This window comes from Trichogramma pretiosum, unplaced genomic scaffold (assembly GCF_000599845.2).
Source record: "Trichogramma pretiosum strain Unisexual culture from Peru unplaced genomic scaffold, Tpre_2.0 scaffold58, whole genome shotgun sequence".
Lineage (NCBI taxonomy): Eukaryota > Metazoa > Arthropoda > Insecta > Hymenoptera > Trichogrammatidae > Trichogramma > Trichogramma pretiosum.
This window is the reverse complement of record NW_019641630.1, coordinates 985,983-1,010,186: the sequence shown is the minus strand read 5'-3', so window position 1 is coordinate 1,010,186 and position 24,204 is coordinate 985,983. Positions and strand designations below refer to the sequence as shown.

The 24,204-nt window shown below is 32.2% G+C and overlaps 2 protein-coding genes across 2 annotated transcripts in view; one reads left to right on the top strand and one right to left on the bottom strand.

Annotated features, from left to right (window-relative positions):
- Positions 1–7,147: 7,147 nt before the first annotated feature.
- Positions 7,148–11,984, bottom strand: LOC106658200 (RNA polymerase II subunit A C-terminal domain phosphatase SSU72). The gene is made up of 4 exons (XM_014380045.2): positions 11,899–11,984; positions 10,616–10,759; positions 10,281–10,539; positions 7,148–7,432 (listed from the first exon to the last, which is right to left on the bottom strand). Exons 1-4 carry the CDS (start codon positions 11,982–11,984, stop codon positions 7,331–7,333), a joined length of 591 nt encoding a protein of 196 aa, XP_014235531.1. The 3' UTR covers positions 7,148–7,330.
- Positions 11,985–12,843: 859 nt separating this feature from the next.
- LOC106658194 (ubiquitin carboxyl-terminal hydrolase 7) overlaps positions 12,844–24,204 on the top strand; it is a 28,502-nt gene continuing 17,141 nt past the window's right edge. Inside the window, exons 1-5 of the mRNA XM_014380037.2 lie at positions 12,844–13,345; positions 16,994–17,086; positions 20,342–20,617; positions 20,837–20,955; positions 21,717–21,851. Of these exons, the coding sequence (XP_014235523.1) occupies positions 13,267–13,345; positions 16,994–17,086; positions 20,342–20,617; positions 20,837–20,955; positions 21,717–21,851 (702 nt within the window). The 5' untranslated portion in view covers positions 12,844–13,266. The remainder of the gene's footprint in view (positions 13,346–16,993; positions 17,087–20,341; positions 20,618–20,836; positions 20,956–21,716; positions 21,852–24,204) is intronic.

Here is a 24,204-nt window from a genome sequence, read left to right as displayed (position 1 = left end):
TAAATCTTACCAAGCATTGTGCTGCCTTTTTTCTTCAAATATTCTATATGCTCCATCATACTGATTTTGAGTAAACTGCTATAGATGCTTTTGTTTCCACAACAATTAATTACAATCAATCTTAATTTCTTTATTAAAATCTGATCTTTATTGAAAAAAAAAATACATTCACATAGTATCAATAGTTTAAAAAACAATTTTAATGTACTTTAATTAAATGTAGTAAAAATAAATAATAAAATAATACCAAGGGCACTGACACGACCTCTACTCCGATCTATGAACGCATTTTATTTTTAGAATCATTGTTCGTTATTATGATGAATTTTGTACTTTGTTCAATTTTCCACTGAGACGGTCTTGTTTACAGTTCCCTAATCTACCAACGGTTAACGTGTATTAATAAATGTTCTGATCTTGTTTTAAATTAAAACCCGAAAGCCATTCAAAAGCCAAAAGAAGTGAGCTGATTTATCATGGAACTTTGCTGGAATATTGTTTCAATCGATCGCTTCTTCTCTATTGTTTTGAATTATCGTTTGAAAATTTAGAATCACTTTTACCTAAAAATCGCAATTTTGCCGCTAGTTTTAAGCTGTTGAGCTATAAAATATTGCATTAACATGTGTGAATAAGTTTTTTCAATAAAACTCGTTTGCAGAAAAAGCATATCTATACCCGTTTTATAAAGTACTATTAGAGTTTAATTGATATGCTTTCAAAATTTCAGTACAGGTTTCTACACTTATTCCGTATTATCGTGGTGTTCAAAGCGCCATTTAAAATCGCACTATTTTTCAAACTCATATCTCTTGCACTGCTTGATAACTTGGACGACGGTGGTCATTGTCCCGTAGAGGTGCTGTCGAAGGGATATTTTTTCCCCTCTCAAAACTCAATCTACTGTTATCTCGCGAAAACTTAAATCTCTCCGTAGAATGTTTATTATAGCTGTTATTTATCATTGACTGTCAAAAGACGTCGAAGGTTCCTTCGCTAAGACTTTTGTGAAGCAAAGCTTCGTTTTGCTTACTTGTTATTCTTTTTTTTTTGCTGGATTTGTTAAATTCGCTGTTTCACGTTGATAGTCGTGGGTATATAAGTACTCGTGAAATCCCACTGCTTATGCTTAATGATTAGTATCAGGTGAATTAACGTGGACACGAGTCTTATTTAAAAATATGATTTAATTAACTGTAAAAGTCTCGTATATCGCTACCCTGTGTGTCCACACAAAACCGCAGTTATTTACTCACAGTGCTATTTATTTATACTCACATAGGTACACATTTATACACTATGACGCGGTCGTCACATTGGCCGCCATATACGAGCCGAGTCAGCAGTAAGTCAGCGGGCTCACAATCGGAGCTCGGCGGTGCGCAGATCGAGCGAACGACTAGCGTGGGGGCCACAGAGGGAGGGAAGCGCGATCGTCCGCACGCGGAGCCGCGCAGCAAGTAGAAGTCAGTAGCTGACTGATTGACGTATTGATCGGACAGCAACCCAAGTTTTCTACGCGTAAGCTAGAAATCAACCTTGCGAACCGTAATGAGTTGAATTTGATAACCTTAGTCTTGGTGAGTAATCGTATTCGTTGAGCGTGATTGTGTGGGTGTTGATCAGGCACCATCGTGATACGTGTGGGCTCGCGTGATACATTGGTGTGCCAGCAAGTAGCTACATCAGGTGTGTGATTCGGCGCAACGGTGCACTAGCGAGTACGAGAGAGAGAGAGAGTGTGTGTGTGGGTGAACAGAGACGTAGTAAATCACCTGGTCGTCTGCAGATTCAGCGTGCCGCGGCCTCGAAGTCCTCAGGCGATCCGTGCTTCGGCACAAATGGTCTCGTGTTCGATCGCGAGACGCGGAGGCGTGTAGAGTCAGTAGGGTTTATCGAAGTAGGCGAAGTAGGTAGAAGCTCGGAGACAGTAGCACTAAGACAGTAAGCGAAATAACGTAACAGCAACGTCATAGCACAAATAGATTGAATACAATAACAATAATACATTATAACAATAATGTCAACGGTAGCTCTGCACGCAAATAGCTGCGGTGTCATGCGGACACATATAGCGTAGCGATATAAGCGACTTTTAAAGTTCTTTTTTCTTAAAAAGTCCTTTAACATCTTTTTAAATGTGAATCTACTCTCTAAAGGCCCAATTTTTGAATGTAGCGCGGGCCTCATCATCCATTCACGCGTCGCTCAGACGTTCACACATACTACTGTACTGTACTATAGTGTATAGTAGTGTATAGAATAGTAAGATAAAGTTAAAAAGTGTCAGGTCCTGCGTTACCCGGCGCTGACAATCGTGATGGAATTACGGCGTTTTCTCGGCATGGTGGGCTGGTACGCGCGCTTTATACCGGATGATTCGAACTTAAAAAAGCCGCTACTACAGCCACTGCACAAAGATGTCGAGAGGCGGTGGACGGAAAAACATCAGAGCGGATTCGAACCGTTGAAGACAGCGATCACCGAGACCCCCGTATTGGCGAGGCCGGACTTTTCGAAGCCGTTCGTCATGCAATGCGACTCGTCGGATGTCGCGATCGGCGATGTATTGACTCGGGTTTATGAGGACGGCGAATACCCGATCGTGTAGGTGAGCCAAGTGTTGACGCCGGTGGAGTGCAATTACAACACGTCTGAGGAAGAGTATTGAAGTGAAACTTCTATACGCGCGTTGGGTATGGCAGGTCAAGCCGTGAAAAACGAGCGTCCGTACGCGCAGGCGGGCGATTGAACGTTTTCAGTCTCAGTAGCGTCTATATGCTTAGCGCGCTATGATTTTTGGCGCTGCTGTGGGCGATTAAGAAGCTGCGATCGTATCTCGAAGTGTATCGCTTCGTTGCGATAACAGACCACAGCGCGTTGCAGTACCTGAGGAGCTTGAAAGTACTTACTGGTCGACTTGCGCGCTGAGCATTCGAGATGCAGCAGTGGGATTTCCAAATTATGCATCGTAAAAGCATAAGCAAATATAACGAGCTGTCCAACGCTCTATCGCGCGTGTGTGAGAAAGAACCGGATACAGACGAAACCGAGAGCACAAATGTATGTACGTTGAATGTGTGTGACATCGATGATGAAGCCTACACGGCTCGCATCGAAGAAGTATTGGCGTTACCGTAACGATGGAGAAATTTGTGCGTCAGGAATGGCATATTGTACCACTACAAATACCACGCCATTCTCGACCCCGACTCGAACAAATCGGTGGGTTGGAAACTTATCGTGCTGAGAAATCACCACGAGCGAGTGCTTCGCGAACTACATTGAGACATAAGTTCTGGCCACCTCGGCGTAGAAAAAACTTATGCACAGGTCGAGAGTTAATATATCCCTGTCAAAAATGATATCTTGATTTCAAGCTTGATTTCAAGCTGATTTCAAGCTGATTTAAAGCTTAATTTCAAGCTGATTTCAAGCTGATGTAAAGCCTAATTTCGAGCTATTGGGGTGGAATTACGTTCGGATTTCAAGTGTTTTAAGTGGAATATCATGTTTAATTGGCTTGAAATCAACTTGATTTTTTTTTTGCTTTATCAGAATTCAAAACAGTCACAGATGAAATTGTAACTAGATTTAATGCAATTGTAGTTAAAGTCGTAATGGCATTTCCAGATATTTCATACCGTATACAGCAAAAAAGGAGGAGAGTTCTGACGTGGTAGTCACATTGATGCTATGCGAGCTGAGTCGACGAGCTCACATTTGGAGCGGCAGCTTTTCGCATAAACTCTGTAGTGTGTATTGGCCCCGAGCGTTCACACAGCGTGGCGCTTTCTCATGTTAATTCTCATGAGAAAAAATTTAGTTCGAGCGGCCGACGCTGGCATTTTTTCAGGACGCTTCCTGTTTTTTCATAAGATTACGTGTAAATGGTGACTGTAGCGCCACTCTAAGCTCCGTCCAAACGCTCAGAGCGATTACGGAGCGAGCGGCTCGCGTACGAGTCGCAAAGTGGGGGAAGCACGAGCGGACGCACGCTGGGCCGCACAGCGAGCTAGAGTAAGTAACTGCGATTATGATAGCTCGGACAGTGGCCCAACGTTTCAACGCGCAAGCTAAGAAAACCCTTTAGCGAACGTAAACCATATCGTCACATGGTAAAACATAAGAAAAATGCGTTTTACTCTTAATATCTTTTAAAATGGTAGGCAACTCTTATTTATAATTATATCATTGAAATGTTTATAAAATTTACTGTCTATGATATATATTTCATAAAAATAGTTAATGATTCAAGCTTAAACGGTGTAATTCGTTTTATTTACTTTTACGGTGAACGAAAAACTGTGATTTTCTTATAGAGCTTTCGTTGAATGAGCCGAACTTAAAATCGAATTATTTTTTGAATTTTATTGGCCACCCGGAAATTAGTTATCGTGAGTTGAAATTTCACTGCAATGATGAATTTCAAGTTTTTTCTCCAGTTTCGTTAACAATACTCTATGAATACTTTAGGAATACTTTCATATAATATAATAAACTCAAATCTGATTACAATAGCTGTTATAATTTGATTCAATTAAATTTGTACACTTTCAAAATTCCTAAAAATTCTTCTAAATTTTCAGTAATTCTGTGTGAATTTATGTTTTTTGAAAATCCAAATTTTATTGTAAAAAATTATTAAAACAAATTTTAATTCTTGCAGATATGACTCAAACATTGAAAAAATTACAAATTTCAAAGGAAAAGAAGAAACATACAAGAGTTTTGAATTTGTCTTAAAAAACTTGAATGACTAAATGAATTGGCATTAAAATTTTGATAATTAAATGTATCTATGAGAATTATTGCAATAATTTATGTTATAGTAATCAAATAGTTAATGAAAAATCTTGAGTTTGAATTTTGTTATGTTAATAAAATTTTAAAACTGTAGAATGGATAGAACTAATCTTGTTTCTTATAACTCTTTAAATCACAAAATATGGAACAATTTTTTTTTCTTTTATCGTTGAAAAACTTATTAATAGAATACTAAAAGTTTATATTGTTAAAAATGAACAGGAATTTATGCGTTTCATGCATTTCTATTATTTATATTATTTTGACCAATATATTAGCTAATGAGAAAAAATATGACAAAAGAGTCTATTGAGATAAAAATCAACAATTCAATGGAAGATTATTCGTTATTCATCTTATTTTAATTTCAAAAGTCATACAAAATTTAATTCTTTTAATTGATTCATAAATTAACTTTTTCCTAAGTAAAAATTGAAGTTTTTACTTTCTATTTTAATCCAAAATCTCTTGAAATAAAAGAAAAATTAGTAAACCGTCAAGTTGAATTCATTCTAAGTTATGAAGATAACTAACTACACATCATATTCAATCTATTCCACAATTCAATATAATCCATAATATCATTTTTACAAGTAAAACAGCAATATAACTATTAAAAATGAAAATTATTTAATTATGCAAAGTTTATTTTGTTTTATAAATCTGTTACAGATTATAGTGTGAACATAAAATTGCGAACGCGAATACTGTCACCAAAATGAATTCAACACTCAAGTTTTAATTAAATATTTTCTTATTGTGTTTATGAAAATAACATTGCTTCAAGGAAACTTACGTACAATCTTACTAAAATAAAATTTCGCATCCAAGTAGTACCATAAATTTGTTACGTTTACGATTTATCTTGTTAATAAAATAACTTTACTAACATTTATCAATGAGCTTTTTCAACATATATAGTAACATCGTGAAAATGTATGTTATGGCCTTATATGATGAGACTGAAATTTGTTGTACATACCTATCGTCAATTATGTAGTTCACGTTCATTGAACATATAATTTTTATTTCACTCGCGACTCGCGATTAGATTTTATGAAACAAATTTAAATGGTTTTTTATTTAAATAACCTTCAAGTAACAAAAAATTGATGTACTACAAAGTATACACACGAACCCTGAATAAGTTAGTCGACTTTTTGAAAGTTTATTGCTAAAAAAGTATAAAAAGTCTATGTAATACGCAGTCGAATTAATGATACTAGAAAAAATCAGGCAATTTACCAGAAGATTTTTCATGCGAAAAACTCAGATGATCTTTCGTCACGAAATTAGTTAATTCTTATAAAGTAAATGAAATTTGATAAAAAAGCCATTAAAAATCGCACTTATTAACAACCTCACTGAAAATTTTCGCATAGTTACAACCGCGCGCAAAATTAAAATCATCTTATCAATGTTGCCTTACTAAAAAAATTAGAAAAATTTTATGATGAGTTTTTTTCGAGAAGACAACGAATTTCAGTAATAAATCGAATTAAATTTCAATTCAAAATTAATTAACATGTGAATGACTGTGCATAAGTAATTTGAACTCTGTGTCAAGTTCATCATCGTCTACATTTATACAGAGGTATATAAAGGAGTTATATATATTTAGATATATTTATTAGACTGTAAGGTCGGAAAAAAAAATTATTTTTTTACAATCTCAAGGCCAGTACTGAGCGTTGATTTTGTTGGTGCGCGCACGGTAAACTAGCACTAAAAACAAAAGACGGCCGCGTTGGCCGGTTTGCCGCCGTGGTTCCTAATTGGCGAATTACACACAATTATATTAGATCGATCAAAGCAGCATAAAATTTTTGCTTTATCGACAATTTTTTTCTATTCTCCTTGTCTTGGATATTTTCTCGAAGAAATAAAAATTGTTCTGCTGCTCAAACTCAACGTTCAAGTAAAAAGGGAAATTATTCAAAAAGTCGAAAAAATAAAAATAAAAGCGAAAGAAGAAATTTGGAACGACTTTCGTGATCCAAACGGCTTCTCACAATTGTTGCATGCGAAATCTTTGGGACTTTTGTGTACTGTCATTTGGCGTTTGCATCGATTCTCATTTCGTCCAAATTTCTTCTCGAACTTGGAGCAGGTGGTATCTTTGCGAGCTTCGTTTACTGGTTTTTGGTATAAAAAGAAAAGATATTCAATTCTACATTTTCTTTTCAATCCGTCGCAGCCGTTATTTCATCGACTATTCTGAAGGGCTGTTTCTTGATGATTACGAACAAACGCCACTTGTGCCCAATTTCTTTTAAGGGTTTTTTCACAATAGTGAAAACCAGTATACTGGTCGAAAGCGGTCCCCTGGTGAAGTGCCTGATGTCTATTCAGTTCTGTATCTAGTATATAACCTAAAGAAAAATAAAATGGCCAGCCGAAATAGTTTTTGTACCACCTTATAATGTGATAATTTTTAGATATTGATTTGAAATATAGGAAGAAATGAGTTTAATTTTAAATATTTTCTCTTTATTATATAAACTATGTATATCTTCATACAGAATCAATAAAACAACACTGTATGTAAGACTGTTTTATCAAACTTTGATTCAAATTCGTGTAGAAGTTCATCTATATCGTTGTCCAGATCACCACTCTTAGCAAGCTGAAACAAAACATTATAATTCAAGTAAAAAAATTAAAAAATCAAAATATTTTAACGTATATCAATGCTTTAATAATTTCACGTGTCATAGGGCCCGAGCGCTGCGAGTTCGTTCGCATCGTTAACCTCACTCCGCGGTACCAGAAAGGGCAACTTATGACTTAGAAAAGGGGGCATAAATGTGAACGTAGCACAATGGTATAAAATTAAGTATGATGCTCGGGCCTTTGGGGACACTTTCTGATATGACTGTACTCTTGCTGCGCTCGATACCTAAAACATGTCATGCCATAGTATGTTAATTTATTCTTTGGTTTGCTTCATTTTTTTATCAACTGGAACCAATCAACTCGGGTGTGATTCTACTAATAACATTCCACATAATTTACATACGAGTTTTTTGTACTACCCTAACCTAAAGTAACATTTTACTCCCGCTGGGCAAAACCAAAATGTTACTTTAGGCTGGGTGATTCACAAAAAAATTGTATTTGCACCTATATAGCGGAAAAAGAAAGTCTCCGAGCACGTGATTATCAATAAATTACACGTGCTTTCAGACTTTCCAGTTTTTCACTCCCTAGGTGCAAAATATACTATTAATCAAGTACAAGTGTATATCTCTTCATTTTTCAACTTTTTTATGATTTATTGTTTTCTTGTCATGAATATTTATTAATATAAAGAGATGAGCAGAAAAGTGAAATCACTTTAAATACTGCTGATTGGTCGAGTTACTTTTAACTTGAGTCGAAATGCAATGAAGTCTGTGATCGAAGTAGCAATTTTTTTTCAAATAGGACTGAAAAAACACGTGTGAAAGTTACTAGTTAAATAAGCTTGCATAATAACTTATTCTTAAAAGTTTTAGTTTTTGTTGGGTTTTGCTCTTGCTTTTCTATCCGTATGTAATTTTTGAGCATTTATAGTGAATATTACTTGTAGAATTTTTTTTTCGAAGAACTTCAGCGAGTTTCTTTATTCTATATTCCTAATATTAAAAAAAAGTACGAGTAAAAGAAATATGCAATATCGTCTTCATGATTGCTATAAATGAAGGATAATTTACCAATTTCATAACCTTAAAAAAGCATAATTAAACTGGAGGAAGGTGTCAGGGGATCCGAGGCGAGCTGGAAGAACAGGTGGGAGCAATGGGGAAGTTTTCAAAGAAAAATGTAAAAACTACGTGGAAATCACGTAAAAATCACGTAAAAATCACGTAAAAATCATGTTTTTGAAAAATATGTAAGAAAGGTAATGTGGCAGTCCTTATAATTACATACACCGTATATCGTGGATATTAAGGTTTACGTACTATTGATTTGGCGGCAGTGGCTAATACCTTAACACGGGAAAATTTACTTGAAGAGCCTGGAGCGAGTATCCTAGTCTTTGGCAGCTTTTAGGACTTATTCATAGTTGTCACATTTTAACTTGCCTTCAATTGATTCAGCTTTGAATTCGATATCAATAAAAAATGACAAATTAATGAAAATTAAATTTTAGCTTCCATGTATTCCATGAAGACAATATACACGAAAACCATGTATTTGTTTATTTTTATGGCGAAGGCCTAAAGCGTGAAAGATGAAGAAACGTAAAGTGCGCCGAAAAAACATGCCGCGGTGCTCGAAAACGGCCGACCGCGCGCTCTTTCCCTCTTCACCGCTCAAGGAAGTTGAAAAAATCCTTTTTTTTAATATAATCAGTTATGAAGTAAAATCACGAGATCTTCCAATCTAGCTACTTATAAAGTCAATCAGAGTTGAACTCTGGAAGTTACAAAGTGTTTTAGCTTTAAGTCAATTTTTAGAGGTTATGGAGGCACATTTTTGCATTTTTGACTCCACTACTTGAAAGCTGAGGTAAAAACCTATCGAAACCCTATGTAAATTTATTTTTTTGAATTTTCTTTAACCCTTTACAAGCAAGCTGAAAACTGAGCAATCGGGACGTTTTTGCTGCCTGCGCGTGGCGCTGGGTCATTACTGGTGTTTTTACCCATACTGGGATTTGTGTTTCAAACGATACAATTTTTTATCATAGCCAAAAGTTTCTTAAGTGCGCCATAATAGGCGGTTGTCCCATTTATGGTTACATTCAAATTTCCCCGGAAAACCTTCTTAAGAAAAATATACATGAATATCGATAGATTTTGATCCTCCGAATCCAATGTCATGACTCTCATATGACCAAGCCGGCTAAAATCTCGAAAAAAATGCGATTAAAGTTTCCAAAATTAACACGGGTCTATATGTAAATGCCTACAAATTTGAGCAATTTTTACAATTAACAGAAAAAAATCAAAGTATTCTTGGGAGTGATTTTATAAAAATTGTAGAGAAAAATTTCTTCTATCCAAATCCGTGCCTCAAAATAGAGGTATCCAGTCATTTTCTCAATATTTTTTTTAAGAAAGATGCGAAAAGATGACTTTTTCGGCTCTTTTTAAGGTGAGCAGACGACAAGCCAGCTAACTTAACCCATGTAACTGCCGGAACACTCGATTAAGTAGTGTGTAACTCACGGGAACCTCTTAAAAGGGGCATTGTTACGAAATGTTTAATTTTTAAATCAAACTAAACTAAAACACCTTTGGAGTGAGGTTCCATGCTTTTTGGTAAATAAGGGCCACGCTAATGACAAGATATACAGGCGCACCTTCAACACTGTCAAAATCTATTGAAATGACGTATTAAATCCCAGTAATAATAAAACTTCACCCCCAACTTAAATCCTTACAAAACTTTACAAAACTAACACCAGATGTGTGTAGGTCAGTGACCTTACACAAAATAATATTTCACTTTGTTAAGATAGTGATTTGGAATTTAAATATTTTTACCAATTGTACTAATTCACAGATTAAGAATGATCCAACTGTAGCATCCTCATGATTATCTTGGATATCGATATTAATTAAATGAACAGCTTCATTATTTTGAGATAATTTTAATTCCATACATTCTATTACTTGATCATATACTCTTTCTTCACAAGTAATAAGGATATCAAATTTTTCATTTGAAGTTTGAAATCTTTCTGGCTTTAGTTTTATTCTTCGATTGCGATCCAGCATGTGTAAAAGACCGTTTTGAGTATAACTATTAGTAAGTGATTGGAAAAATATGAGATATAAATGATAAATATAGGATATTATTGTTATTAATAAAAGGATACTATTGTCTGTCTTTACTCGACAAATCATTGTAAATTTCGTCGTAAGTTGTTCCAAAATCGTAAACATTTGGTCGATCAGGTGCATTTCCAGGTAATTTAACTTTATCGCCAGTGCCATATGATTTGACATTGAATCCTTTTTTACTGAAAATTGGATAAAAAATTAAAATATATTTCAGTTTTTCTTTGATTATTTTTAACATAATTTGGAAACTAAATTAACGAGGTTGAATTGAGAAGGCTTATTACCTGGTAGCATTCTACCACTTTAAACTAAAAATCTAACTGAGCCGTGTTTTAGGCACTTGTGATATTATATTATTTATTATTTATTAGGTTGCATCATATACATTAGGGATGAACATGTTTTATCAGCTATTAATAAAAAATAAAAAATATGACAATGATATATATATAATATTTTTTATATCTTGGAGGTAGAGGGATATTGAAAAAGTCACTCAAACTTTAAAACACATTGAAAAAGGTTTTTGTAAAAACTTGGGGTAAAATTGTTTATACAATGCCTATATAGATTGGAAAAAAAAACCACAGAGTTGGTATAAACATGCAGTGTTTGAATGGTGTCATAATTAAGAACAACAAGGATATAGATGTAGATGTCTAGAACATAAATTATAAAAAGATTACAATTGTTTGGCTTTTTTTCAATTAGAAATTCGAATAATGATTTGTTAAAAATTTGAAAGTTATTTTTTTCTTGCTTCAGTATATTGACGAAAGATGAAGAGATTGAGAAAAATTTTTAGTAACAATTTCGTGAAAAATGTAAATTTATTTTTAAAACAGAAAATACAAACAATTTAAATATCCATATAATTCTAATAGCAAAATGTTGTTGCACTACTATTAAAATAAAACAAATTCCAATTATTGAGAAAGCATTTCTCAAGATTTCACATAATTAATACAAGCTACAATGAATTAGAGGAAAAACTTTATAAATCATTAATTCGCAGAATATTAATATGCTTGAAGAGTTTATGAGGTTTTTGTTCAAGATGATGCTTCGTTATCTCAAAAATAACTGATATAAAGATGATCTTGTAATTATGGATGAGACAAACATGCAATTTTTAATTAAATTAATAGTTTTTTGAGAAATGTATTTATTGAAATTTTTAATAAAATTTAAAGAGCATAAAACAATTGTCTTTGAAAATTTAATACATTGACATACAGCTATATTAAATATACATTCACATTAATTAATATTTTTTACAATTTCATTATTGGTACATAAATTGTTTTGAAATATATACCTCAAGAAAGCATGTGCTTCCATACTTCGGTTCATGTTGCTTGAACATATGACAGCAACTTTAAGGGAACAGTTTGACATAACCATAGATGTTTACTTAACTGAGTTTATAAAAAATATACAAGTCACTTATTACAAAGTAACGAATTATAAATGTCAAAATATCGAATACTTTTCTATTCAATCACAGTTAAATAAAATTTTTCATATTTTAAAGTTAATAAATTATAGTATGATCGAGTGTATCTAAATACTCATTACTAATTTCAAAAGTAAACTTCAGTAAGCTAGAGTACTTTTTAGTTATTCTACAGTCGAATGTTACGTTATGCACCAGAGTCAAGTGTGCAATTTGATACATAAACTGACCCAATTTTTCGTCAAAAAATGAAAAAATATTGAGTTTTTCATAAGCATTAGAGCTTTTGTTCCCATATTTTACGCCATTCTTGACATGTTATTTTTCGAATGTTTTGCATTTTTGATCAAGCTTCTTAAAAATATTAATGTATGACAATTATGAAAAAAATCGAATCTATTTCGATTATTTCTATCTTTGTATGAAAAATTGAATTATATCATTAAAATCAGAGATCACTTGATGTTTCGCAAATATATAATTTTTATAAAATTATTGTACAATTTTTTATAATTGTTGCGTCAAATACAGAATGTACAAAAATGTAAAATTAGATGCGGATTGTACGAAAACATTTATTGGATGAATATAGTTTAAAAAATTATTTGATTTAGTTATCGAAAATTCATATAATGTTTAAATAATTATTTGAAGGAGTCAATTTTTAGAGGTCTAATTTATTTTTGGAGCCATATGATCGATATCGTTGTTGTTCATATTCTAGAAACCAGGCGGCGCTCTTGTTTGATTTACAGGCATACTAAGTTTCTATATACTATTTTCTGTTTCATTTGAAGTTAATGGAAACCTCAGTTATCTCTCTACCAGTTTAAATCCTCATTTATTAAAGTATGAAGTAAAATGTGGTGGTATGTTTAGAGCAAATACTAATAAAATTATTCTTGTATGAATTGTGCAAAATCGTAAGAAATTGATATCGATATCGATATTGATAGTTAATACCAATCACAAATCGTAATTTTCAAGTGAAAAATGTTCAATTACACACAGCTTCTCAAAAAAGAATTAAACTAAATTTTGATTGTATACTGTACTGAGTTGAGAACAGAAAATAATCATTGTCCTTTTAATTTTAAGAAGAAAGAAGATTGAGAAATTTTAACGACGAATAATTTTACGTGAAGAATATTAGATAGGTTATAGGTTTATTGAGACCTATGGCATGATGATATTTATGTTCAAATAGAGTTAACAGTGTTGTTTGATTAAATGAGTCAAAGTATTGATACTAGCTTCAACCCAGCACCTGTACAGGTTGAAGAACTGGAAAAGATGGATACTCAAGAAGGTAACAATTAATAATCTATATATATTCAATTTCACTATTATCGCGTTTCTCAAAAGACCTGATATTTGCCTTCAATGATCTGTTCTTGGTTATTAAAAATTATTTGAAATAATCTCAATGACCACATCTGGTTTAAGCACAATATTGATGTACTAATAATTAGTTCAAAAACTCATTTCTACGACAATGTAAAGCATATAGTTTGAGTCGAAACTCTTTTTTTTATTCTAAAAAACCAAATAACATAGTTTTCTAACATACTAAAAGTAATTATATTGCATCTAGTAATGATAATACCACTTATTCAAAAGTAATAATTTTAAAAAAAATGTAGATGTAGAAAAAAATGTAGATAACTATAAACGATATTTTGAATAATCTTTAGACTAAAAATTACGGAGTATACTTGCTCATTTCTCATAACTTTTTGTTGACTTTTCTACGAGTTTTTATTTATTATAAGAACCTGTAAGTAAGTAATCCTTTTGATTATTCATTACTATAATTAACATACTTAACATAATCAATAATTAGTTTAACATTAACTTGACAAAGAAACAAATAAATTCAAATGTTTGTGATTTTATTTTTTTACTGTTATAAAGTATCATGCAATAATATTTACTATATTTAATTTAATTTATATAAATATGCTCGTGAGTGTGTTCCTAAAATAAAAGACTCGCAGTAATTTTAAAGCATCTTTGAGATACAACCAATAATTAGACTTCTAAAGTATGTAGAGTCGATAATCGAAGAAAATAAAATTTCCTACAATTTTCCAATATGAATATGATAAAAATGCTTAAGTTTGGTCTGCAAAGATAAACTATTTAATAAAATTATTTTGGCTAAATAAAAACATGATTTTTTTCTACTTGTTTTGCATATTATTATTATTATTATTATTATACTGTTGTATAATATTGAATATATTCATCAAAATTTGTAATATTAAAAAATCGACTTATTATAAATTTCCCATATTCCACAATAAATAAAATTGTAGGAAATAAAAAAATTTGTTTATAGAACCTAATTCTTTATTGGAATCTATTTTACCATTTATATTTAGCGTTCATTTTCATACTTTTTATATGCAATGCATCATGATTTTTTGACAATGATTTGAGTTATATGATAAATTTAGTTTATCCTTTTTATGATTCAATTGTCGATAAATATGATTTTCATAAATTTTCTTTTATTTAACTTTGTTTGATTCCATTTCTTGATACCATGGTTATGATTAATTTTTCAAATCTAACGACAAATTTTATTTTTGCTTCCTCATAGAGGAAGCTTTGATTTTAGTGTTTCTCACTTATTTAATAATTTTTTGAAAAAAATTTAAACTAATGAATTAAGTATAATTATTTGATTCCAGTCAATTTTCCATTGTCGATACATATAGAATCTTATATGAAAAGAAGTCTTCAGATGCTCCAAAATTTGAACTTCGTTTTATAAATATAACGTTCATAGTGCATATAGCATATATTTAAAAAAAATCCTATTGGTATTATTTTATTAATTGATAATATCAGAAATTTTTGGTATAAGTCTGAAAAACCTTGTAAGAGTCATTCAGCAAGATAAAATGCTAATTAAAAATAAATAATCGTTATCATCATTGCTAAAAAAAAGGTGAAATTATTTTGAAGTTTACTCGAAGTACGTTTAGCTGAGGTAGCAAAAGAAGTTGTTGAGTTTTCTTTAAATATCATCAAATGAGTCAATCAAAGAAATGTTTTTTTAATTTGTTCAATTGACCTTGCAAATTAATATTGAATGCTATTAAGTATACTAAGGTAGTCACTATTAGCCCAACCGCTTATCACTTCTGCCTTTAAAAAAGCTAGTTTGAGACTAGAAAAAATAACCATCACTATGATTCTCAATATCAGTCACTTATTCTTTGTCATTTTTACAATTCCAAAGTTTTCAAAAAATTTTGAAAATTTCTCACTCTTTTAGTAAATCGTAAACATTTTTGTTGATTAAATTTTTTTCATTTAGGAAGGGGGCATAGTTAATTTTTCAAATTTTTTAGTATGATTGCAAAATTTTTTCGAAAATCTGGTAAAAATAAAAGTTAACGTGCATGTCACAAACAAACGCTTTTTGTACAAATGTGTTGATTTGAAGGCTTTAACTATCGAGCATGGTTTCAATGACACGATGCGTTATGTCTACAGCATCGATGAGTTTGAGATTTCTATAGGATTTTTTTTCAATGCATGGATATTTGGACTTGTACAGTATCTTCAGTCCAGACATTGATTCTGGTTCCTAGGGTATAAAAACTGATAAAAACACGTATATGAGTCCAAAAGGTAATAGTTAACTCGTGTCGCAACTCGCAAATTTTCTAGGACTCTTCTGAAAAAGTTCTCAAAAAATTCTGAAATTTTTCTTTCGCGTTCTTTGACTAATTTTGAAACATTTTTTTTCTTTGTATTTTTTCGTTTAAATACTTCTATCTCGATAAAGAAAATCGCAAAGTTCAAAAACGTGATGGGGATTTTTTTGAATGAAATTCAAGCATAAAAAAACCACGTTTTTAAACTTCGCGATTTTCTATATCGATATATAAGCATCTAAACAAAAAAACACATGGTACAAAAAAATCTTGAAATTAGTCAAAAAAGAATATAAAAAAAATATTTTCAGATTTTTTCTCAGCTTTTCACCTTAGAAACCAGAATCAACGTTTGAAGTGAAGGTCGGAACAAATGGGGAAATAAGGACCAGTTTATTGTACAGTACAGTACAGTACAGTAAGCTGCTTTGATTTTGAGGACTTTTAGCAAAAGGTCTTCAAAAGTCCATGTATAAAATTGGAAGTTAACAATATCTAGCACATAATTAAACAATTCTACAGCAATGTCAAACTAGTTGAAATTGTAAATCTAGCTCACCAGATAGGTAGGATCAACTGATGGTAAAAAATCATCTAGAGTAACTGGTTAGTACGTAAATACTTGAGAAACCAACATACATGTCGATTTCAAAGGTTTAATGGTTCTTAAGGTGACTCTTAACTGACTCGGCTAGTCAATACGAGTGTAGTTAGTTAGTTTCGACTCTTGTTGTACCCGAGGGCCCCATATTGTAGTGTTTTAAGCGTCCCCTCTCCTCTTCAGCAGACAACAAAACCTTGACCGGACCATAAAAATTCACTTTCTCGAGCTAATATTATAATGATTAGCATGTCAACACGTACTTTATACTTTATATTATCAGTTTTTTGAAAAGCTGTATGATATACTTTGAGAGTTATTCAATAACAAGCGTCCAAAAGTAGATGTGCGCCTATACACGCCCTGTTAAAAAGTCAACTTTCGATGACTTTATTCTCGAAAATTAGCATGGCAATAGGGTCTGAAATGTTGCAAGGAGATTGTTGAATTGCTCATTAATGTTTTCTCAAAATTTCAAGACCCTGTATGAAAAAAATAAGATAATATAAAAGTAAGATACGTAACGGTGAAAAGTAGTGCGATTCATGTATTTGACGCATTATCACATTCTACAGTTGTATCATGAAATTGTATCATTTTATTATAAATTATTGATAGCTTTTAAAATATATACTAAGAATTATGCTAAATTATTTAAATGTATCGAATCATTTAATTCTTTCAGAAATATCCTGTAATTTAGACCCTAGACCGCTATCGGTAACCAATGGCGATTCAAATCAGCGTATCACAACGCAAGATCATGATATGGAAGAAGGCAAGTTTTTAAATATTTATCACATATTCAATATCGATTTAAATATAAAACAGAACTTAGCGTTTTTCCCTTATAAAAATTTCCTATAGGATCCCGCAAAATTCCTACAGGAGTCTTATAGGATTCCAGTAGGATTTTCGCGGGATCTTATAGGAAATTTTTATAAGGGTTTGGCCAAGAATTAAAAACTGTGAAATTTTATTCATTTCAAATTTTTACTACGCGTCCTAAATCTATATTTCAAATTTAATTAAATCGTAATCCGTAATGAACGTGATACTTTTCTTGTCATTAAATCTATCATTCCCTAGACCTATTTCATTTTTGGAGAGAAAATTTATCTTTGAATTCAAATCTTTAATTATTGACTCTCACAAAGGTATAATGCTTATTGTGAGTGAATTTTTCCTCCAGCAAGGTTGTTCACGTAATTTTTATTATTTATGGATTTTTTACGAAAATTTTGATAACAAGCAGAGTTAAAAAATCGAAAGATAAATTTTTAACGCTGCCACAATTTATTAAAAGACAACAATAAAGTTGACTTCGAATCGGCCTGGAACAAAAAGCAATTGATCTTCTATATGCCCGATATTTCTTGCGTAATGCCAAGTTTTGTACCTTACGTATAATGACGTCCAATTGAGGCTCTTCGCCGGGAGTTCTTGGAATTATTAAATTTGTTCATGTACAAAAATCGACGGCGCTGACGAAAAATGTATGTTTTTAACTATTGGCGGCGAAAAAAATTATACTTGCACTATTGTTCAACATTGTGGTCGAGTTTAGTCCAATTCCATGGCTTATTAAGGGCTCAAAGGGGGCTTAAAATCGAAAAAAAATTTATTTCATTTTCGAGTAGGATTTTTTGTCCTCTTTCCATTGCCTGTTTTGAAACTTAAAAATTTTGATCATTCAGTGAGATACAGCTGTTTCCATAAGCCATTTTCGTATACATTGCGTGTTAAATTTTTTCTTCTTTTGCGTTTTCTAGCGTTTTACGTTTTTACAAAAGTGCACAGTTGTAGTAACATTCAGAGCGTACCGATTGAGTTACAACACCAGGGTCGCGTACACTTCTTCAAAACATCAATGGTTACGGTCACAATCTCGGGGGAGCCGATCGAACTCAAAGATCACTTTCAATCAGTAGATTCATGAAGGAGCTAACAAAAAAAAACGTAAAATGAAAAAAAAATTGTGCTTCAGTGTTTGTGCAGGGTGACTGAACGGTCGGATCGGCACGCCCGAGATTGTGACCGTAACCATTGATGTACTGAAGAAGTGTACGGGACCCTAGTGCGGTAACTCAATCGGTACCCTCTGAAAGTTACGACAACTGACGTGCACTTTGTAAAAACGTGAAACGCCAGAAAACACAAAAGAAGAAAAAATTTAACACACAAAGTATACGAAAATGGCTCACGGAAACAGCTGTATCTCACTGAATGAACAAAATTTTGAAGTTTCAAAAAATGCAATGGAAAGGGGACAAAAACTCCGACTCAAAAATGAAATAAAAATTTTTTCGATTTTTAGCCCCCTTTGAGCCTCTAACCCATCAAGTCCGGGACGGACACATTTTTGATACTTTTTTGAACCGTTGTACTTTTGCTGAAAATGGTGTCCGGAGAACTTACGAGTAAGCTTATTCTACGCAAAATTTAATGAAATTTCCGAATGCGGTGTCAGATTTTCAATATCACAAACAGGTTAAAAGTTATGGATGGTGTTATGAAAAAAAACGTAATTTCGAAAAAAAATTTTTTCTTTTCGAATTTTCACATGAAAATCTTCCATCCTTCCATGAAAGTCCAATAAATGGCGACTGTGATACGAAAATATATAAGGAAATTGTTGAAATTTTTAACTCAAAAACGATGGATTTGAGGAAAAAATTTTACTGACGAATGAGTTCTTTGATAAATTCTAAGAATCCATCATTTTCGAGTTAAAAATTCGAAAAATTTCCTTATTTATTTTCGTGTTCCAGTCGCCATATTTGTACTTAAAATTATAATTCAATAATCGGAACCATCATAACTTTAAGAGAAGGACCCATGGACGCTTTATTTGTAACAAAGGATGTAAAAGATTTTCATGTGAAAATTCGAAAAAAATTTTTTTTCGAAATCACGTTTTTTTTTTATAAAACCATCCATAACTTTTGACTTGTTAGTGGGCAAAACTTTGTTCGAAAATTTGACACCGGATTCGAAAAGTTCATTAAATTTTGCGTAGAATATGCTTACTGGCAAGCTCTCCAGACACCATTTTCAAAAGTAAACCGTTTCAAAAAAATATCGAAAATGTGCCTGTCCCGGACTTAATGGGTTAAAAGAGAAAAGTGAAAGAGAAGAGCGCTCGTCGGTTCAGTGTGTAGCGTGCTAGGCATCGAGACAACGTCTGGTCGAGGGGCCGTGGGTTAGAATCCTAGTGAAGGCATTCGGATTTTTCCGATTCAGCGGGATGAGAACCAAATGTGCTATGTAACTAGACGAATTAACTCGAGCCGCAGTTATTTTAGTTCTTTAGTTGAATCTACTATGGCGCTGTAGTCCACCCTACTAAATTTTATTCTCATTGTACGGAGTCAAAATAAAAATTTGTACTTTTGCTTTTACATAGAGTTAGGTATTTCCTCAGAATACAGTGCACTCCCTTCATTAATAATAAAACTTTAGTTAGTTTATATTAGTGAGGAAGCTCTTTGCCAATAAATTTTCAGCGGGTTTTTTCATATGGTTAATACAAGTAAAGCCTGCTTTTTTACAATTTCGAACTTTTAGGTTCGTTTACAGTAGGCTTGTCTTGAATCTATTTTTCAAAAATAATTAACAACTTGAATGAGTTTTCCAACAGTCCCAGCAATAGAAATATTATTTTAAGACAATCACTCTGTTGATTTACGTTTTATTACGGGGTACTTCTTACCATCTACAGCTAGTACAAAGGTATCAATTAAATCATTAGCGAGCGAAAATATCAATCTAACACTAAGGGCTCTGTTTATTTGAGACTTATACTCTTATTCGTTTCGCATTTTTACTATCTTTACGCAAAGTCGACTCCTACCACGAAAAATTCATGTTTCAAGGTCATTACAGAATTAATGAATGATCTATATTAACCCATTGCAAAAGTATAAAGTTACCGTTCGGCATATAATAACTCTAATTTTATATTAATTAAATTTTTTAATTAAATTACTATGTAGATAGTTTACAGTATTATTAATACCAATTTATATTGCAGATGAATCAAGATCTGAAGCCACTTTCCGATTCACGGTGGAGAATGTTTCGAAAATGAAAGATTCGCAACTATCACCACCGTGTTTCGTTCGCAATCTACCTTGGAAAATTATGGTAATGCCTAGATCAAGTCAAACTCAAGAGCGTCAACCTCAAAGATCATTGGGTTTTTTCTTGCAATGCAATGGAGAAAGTGAATCATCTTCTTGGAGTTGTTACGCTGTTGCTGAATTAAGATTGTTATCGTGTAAAGAAGGTCACGATTCATTCAGTCGAAGTGAGTAAAAATGAAATAGAGATGCAAATTTTATTATATATAGTGAAATCCCTGTATAGTGGACACACTAAAACCGTCGAAAACTGTCCACTACTGGGAAGTGTCCGCTTTTCGGAAGAGTAATAACATAGGGAATATGAAACACTTCTACATTGATACTAACATTTATGTGCAGTTTTAAAGACAAAAATAAAATTATCAATACTTTTTTAATTACAGAAATACAGCATCTATTTTATAGCAAAGAGAATGATTGGGGATTTAGTCATTTCATGACTTGGCAAGATGTTTTAGATCCAGAAAAAGGTTACATAAAAGATGACACCATAACATTAGAGGTAATCTTAAAATTATTTCCAAAATAAAACCATACATTCTAATTACAATTACCAAAGTTCTATTTGAGACATTTCAATATTTTAGTGCATGAATTTAAAATCCGTAAATCCTTAGATATATGATATTGGAAAATAGATTAGAATCGTTTACGGGATTCACGGATTTTCCGGAAATTTCGATATGTTATAATACGTTGGTAGAAAAGGGGTACCAAAACCGAAAATTCAGGCCCCTAGTTTGCTCTGACCTTCCATAATACGCATGTACAACTTTTTTCAATATTTATTGAATTTGTAAACAGCAGGCGCTCAATTAAAGCAAAACATTTTGTAAACTATGATATCACATCTATAATATAAGATGGACACCTCGCTAAATCTGCTTACCTATCTACTCATAAATGTTAGAAAAAAAATTTTTTAATTGCAAAACATAGATATTTTGCTGCTGTCTGAAACTTGTTACTCCGATAAACACTTTTCTATGTCAAACTATATGTTTTATCATACTAATAACGTTTTTTCGACGTAGACTACTTAAAATAATCTTAAAAATGAATTTTTGAAAAAATTGTTTATAAAAGTTTCCCGGTGATTTTCCCGGGAAAAATTGAACGTATCGTAACGAACGTATATCAGAAAAAAAATGATTTTTTTATGTAATCGGCAATTATAATAACTTTAAGAAAATGGTTTTCAATGATCGGTTAGTAGAAAATATTTTTTGACATCCTCGTATTTAATACATATCTTATTTACAGGTACATGTGATAGCTGATGCTCCTCATGGAGTAAGTTGGGACAGTAAAAAACATACAGGATTTGTTGGATTAAAAAATCAGGGAGCAACTTGTTATATGAATTCGTTATTACAGACTTTATACTTCACTAATCAAGTAAGATAAATTATTGTATTATTTATAGTAAAAATTGATGCATATTTCCATTCTAAACATTTTTTATAATGTTAATAATTATAATTATCGTATAGTGGAAATCTATACTATGCAATAAATCATTTTAAGAATACTCTTTATCCCATTAAGCTGAGCGATTAAGCTGCTATAATTGGTGTCCCAAATGACATCCGCCATTGTTAGGTGACACGAGCAGCAATAGCAACATGTGCTAAAATGGTATTAGCTACCTAGCAATAATTCGACACCCGGTCTCTACAGCTACCAATTGCGTAATACGAAAAATAAAAGATAGATGCTTAACTTTACTCCGAATTAAACTCAGAATCGACACCGATAGCATACATATACGGAAAAAAATATTATAATGAATATCAAAACATTCGCAAGCAAATTTTACTATATTCGCTAGAAAAAGTACCTCAGAGTCTGATTATGGGCATTTTCTACTATTTACATGCTAAATATTACTTAACATCGAGATATTTTCGTAACTGTATAATTCAAAAGTATTTATAAGATATTCAAAAAATTGCTATGTTACAAAGTAAAAATTGTTATGTGGCAAATTTTACTATGGATTATGGGAAAATGTGAGGATTAATACTTCAAAAATTTATTTTGTATTGTAACAACTTTTAGCATAATCAAAGCTTTCCGATTTCACCAACAGATAGAGTATGGTCAATTCCCGCAAGTGTCAGAAAACCTGTCCGATTGGTATATATACTAAATATATGCGCGATTTGTAGAGATAGCTAAAATAAGGTTGGAATGCGTACTGAGCTAAAATGAATACTCGACTGTTAGGTACGTTAGTTTTCTAGAGGCAAGCAAATGTTTGTTTATAAATATCGACGAATAGCATAATTCCATGACCGTAGAAAGCAGGATTAGGTCGAATATTTTGAGCTGTCGAAAAATGGAAAAATCATCTCAAGATGTTGCTCAAGAAAATTATCATTTTAAAGAGGCTGTAGCGAAAATAAAATGAACTTTAGACCGAAGTGAAATTTTAACCAACGATAGTTCATGAAATTACAAGATTTTTAGTAAAAAAAAATTGGGTTTTCCATGCAAATTTGGGAAATAATGAAATTCAAAGTTTTGGCCATTTAACATTGAATCGAATGGGAAGTGGCAGTTTTTAGTGTACTGTGAGCTCACATCACTTTAGAAGTTAATGAAATTAATATTTATTATAGGAAATTTCATTAACTTTCGAATGATATAATAAAAAAGGTGTGTTTTCAGGCAAATAAAAAAGTTATTTTTTGAAAAATATTACCGCAGCTATACCGAGTCACACGACGTAAACTGTATAGCTCCGAATGTAAAAATGAGCACAGCTGTAGCAAACGGTGCTGTCTATAATGTGCCGCGCAACGCACTGCGGCGCAGCGCAACCCAAGAGCACCTTGGGTCGCAACAGCCTCCTTAAAATAATTTTACCAATCTAAAAAATACCACATACCGCACTAAAAATTGATTTTACGTAACAAAAATTAATATTTATCGACTCTGAGGCTATTTTTCTAGAGAACAAATAACTCATATACCTTGTGACTATTCTATAGTGATCTATTAGTCTATTTTGATTGAAAACTTTGGTTATTTCACCCCAACAAGAACATTTTTAGTTTATGAACCTGTTTCGGTCCAAACGGACAAAATTTCACACATTTGCACACTGTACTCAAACATGACATTCATAACCTCAAAACCCCTTAAAATTGAAAAAATAGTGTAAAATAGCATAAAAGTAAAAAAAAAGTCGTTCGTATACCTCAAATTAGCCAATATTTTAATATGTTCATCTATACATCTTCATACAACTTCTGATAAAGTTTGGTAACTGAGTCATTACAGACAATTTGGTAGTTTGCGAAGAGCCAAAAAACATGGAAAATGAGGAAAAAACCTCAATAATGACTGTAATGGTAATGGTAATCGTACTGTAATGGTGACTCAGTTACCAAACTTTATCAGAAGTTGTATTTAGAGGTATTAATTTGAGGTATACGAACAACTGTTTTTTTACTCTCATGCTATTTTACACTATTTTTTCCATTTTAAGGGGTTTTAAGGTTATGAATGTCGTATTTGAGTACAGATTTGAATTTTACATCAAATTTTATATGAAAAAACAGAGTTTAGAAATGTTTTCATATGCACCCCAGGAAAAGCAGAGTAAGAAGCAGAATATCCTCAAAACATGAAAACCCAACTTTGAGCCCCTGTAGATTCACGAGGGTTGGACCTAGGGGGCTGTGATTTTCAGGATTTCCATTGTTCATTGTGTTCTTGAAGAGTACATGGTTAGTTTCAACTT

What these genes read in the sequence shown, in the direction of transcription:
- LOC106658200 (XM_014380045.2), bottom strand. Translation starts at nt 11,984, where the DNA reads ATGGTTATGTCAAACTGTTCCCTTAAAGTTGCTGTCATATGTTCAAGC. An exon ending in GAAGCACATGCTTTCTTGAG is followed by an intron (nt 10,760 to 11,898) that starts GTATATATTTCA and finishes TCCAATTTTCAG; the next exon opens with TAAAAAAGGATTCAATGTCA. An exon ending in TCGAGTAAAGACAGACAATA is followed by an intron (nt 10,540 to 10,615) that starts GTATCCTTTTAT and finishes ACTTACTAATAG; the next exon opens with TTATACTCAAAACGGTCTTT.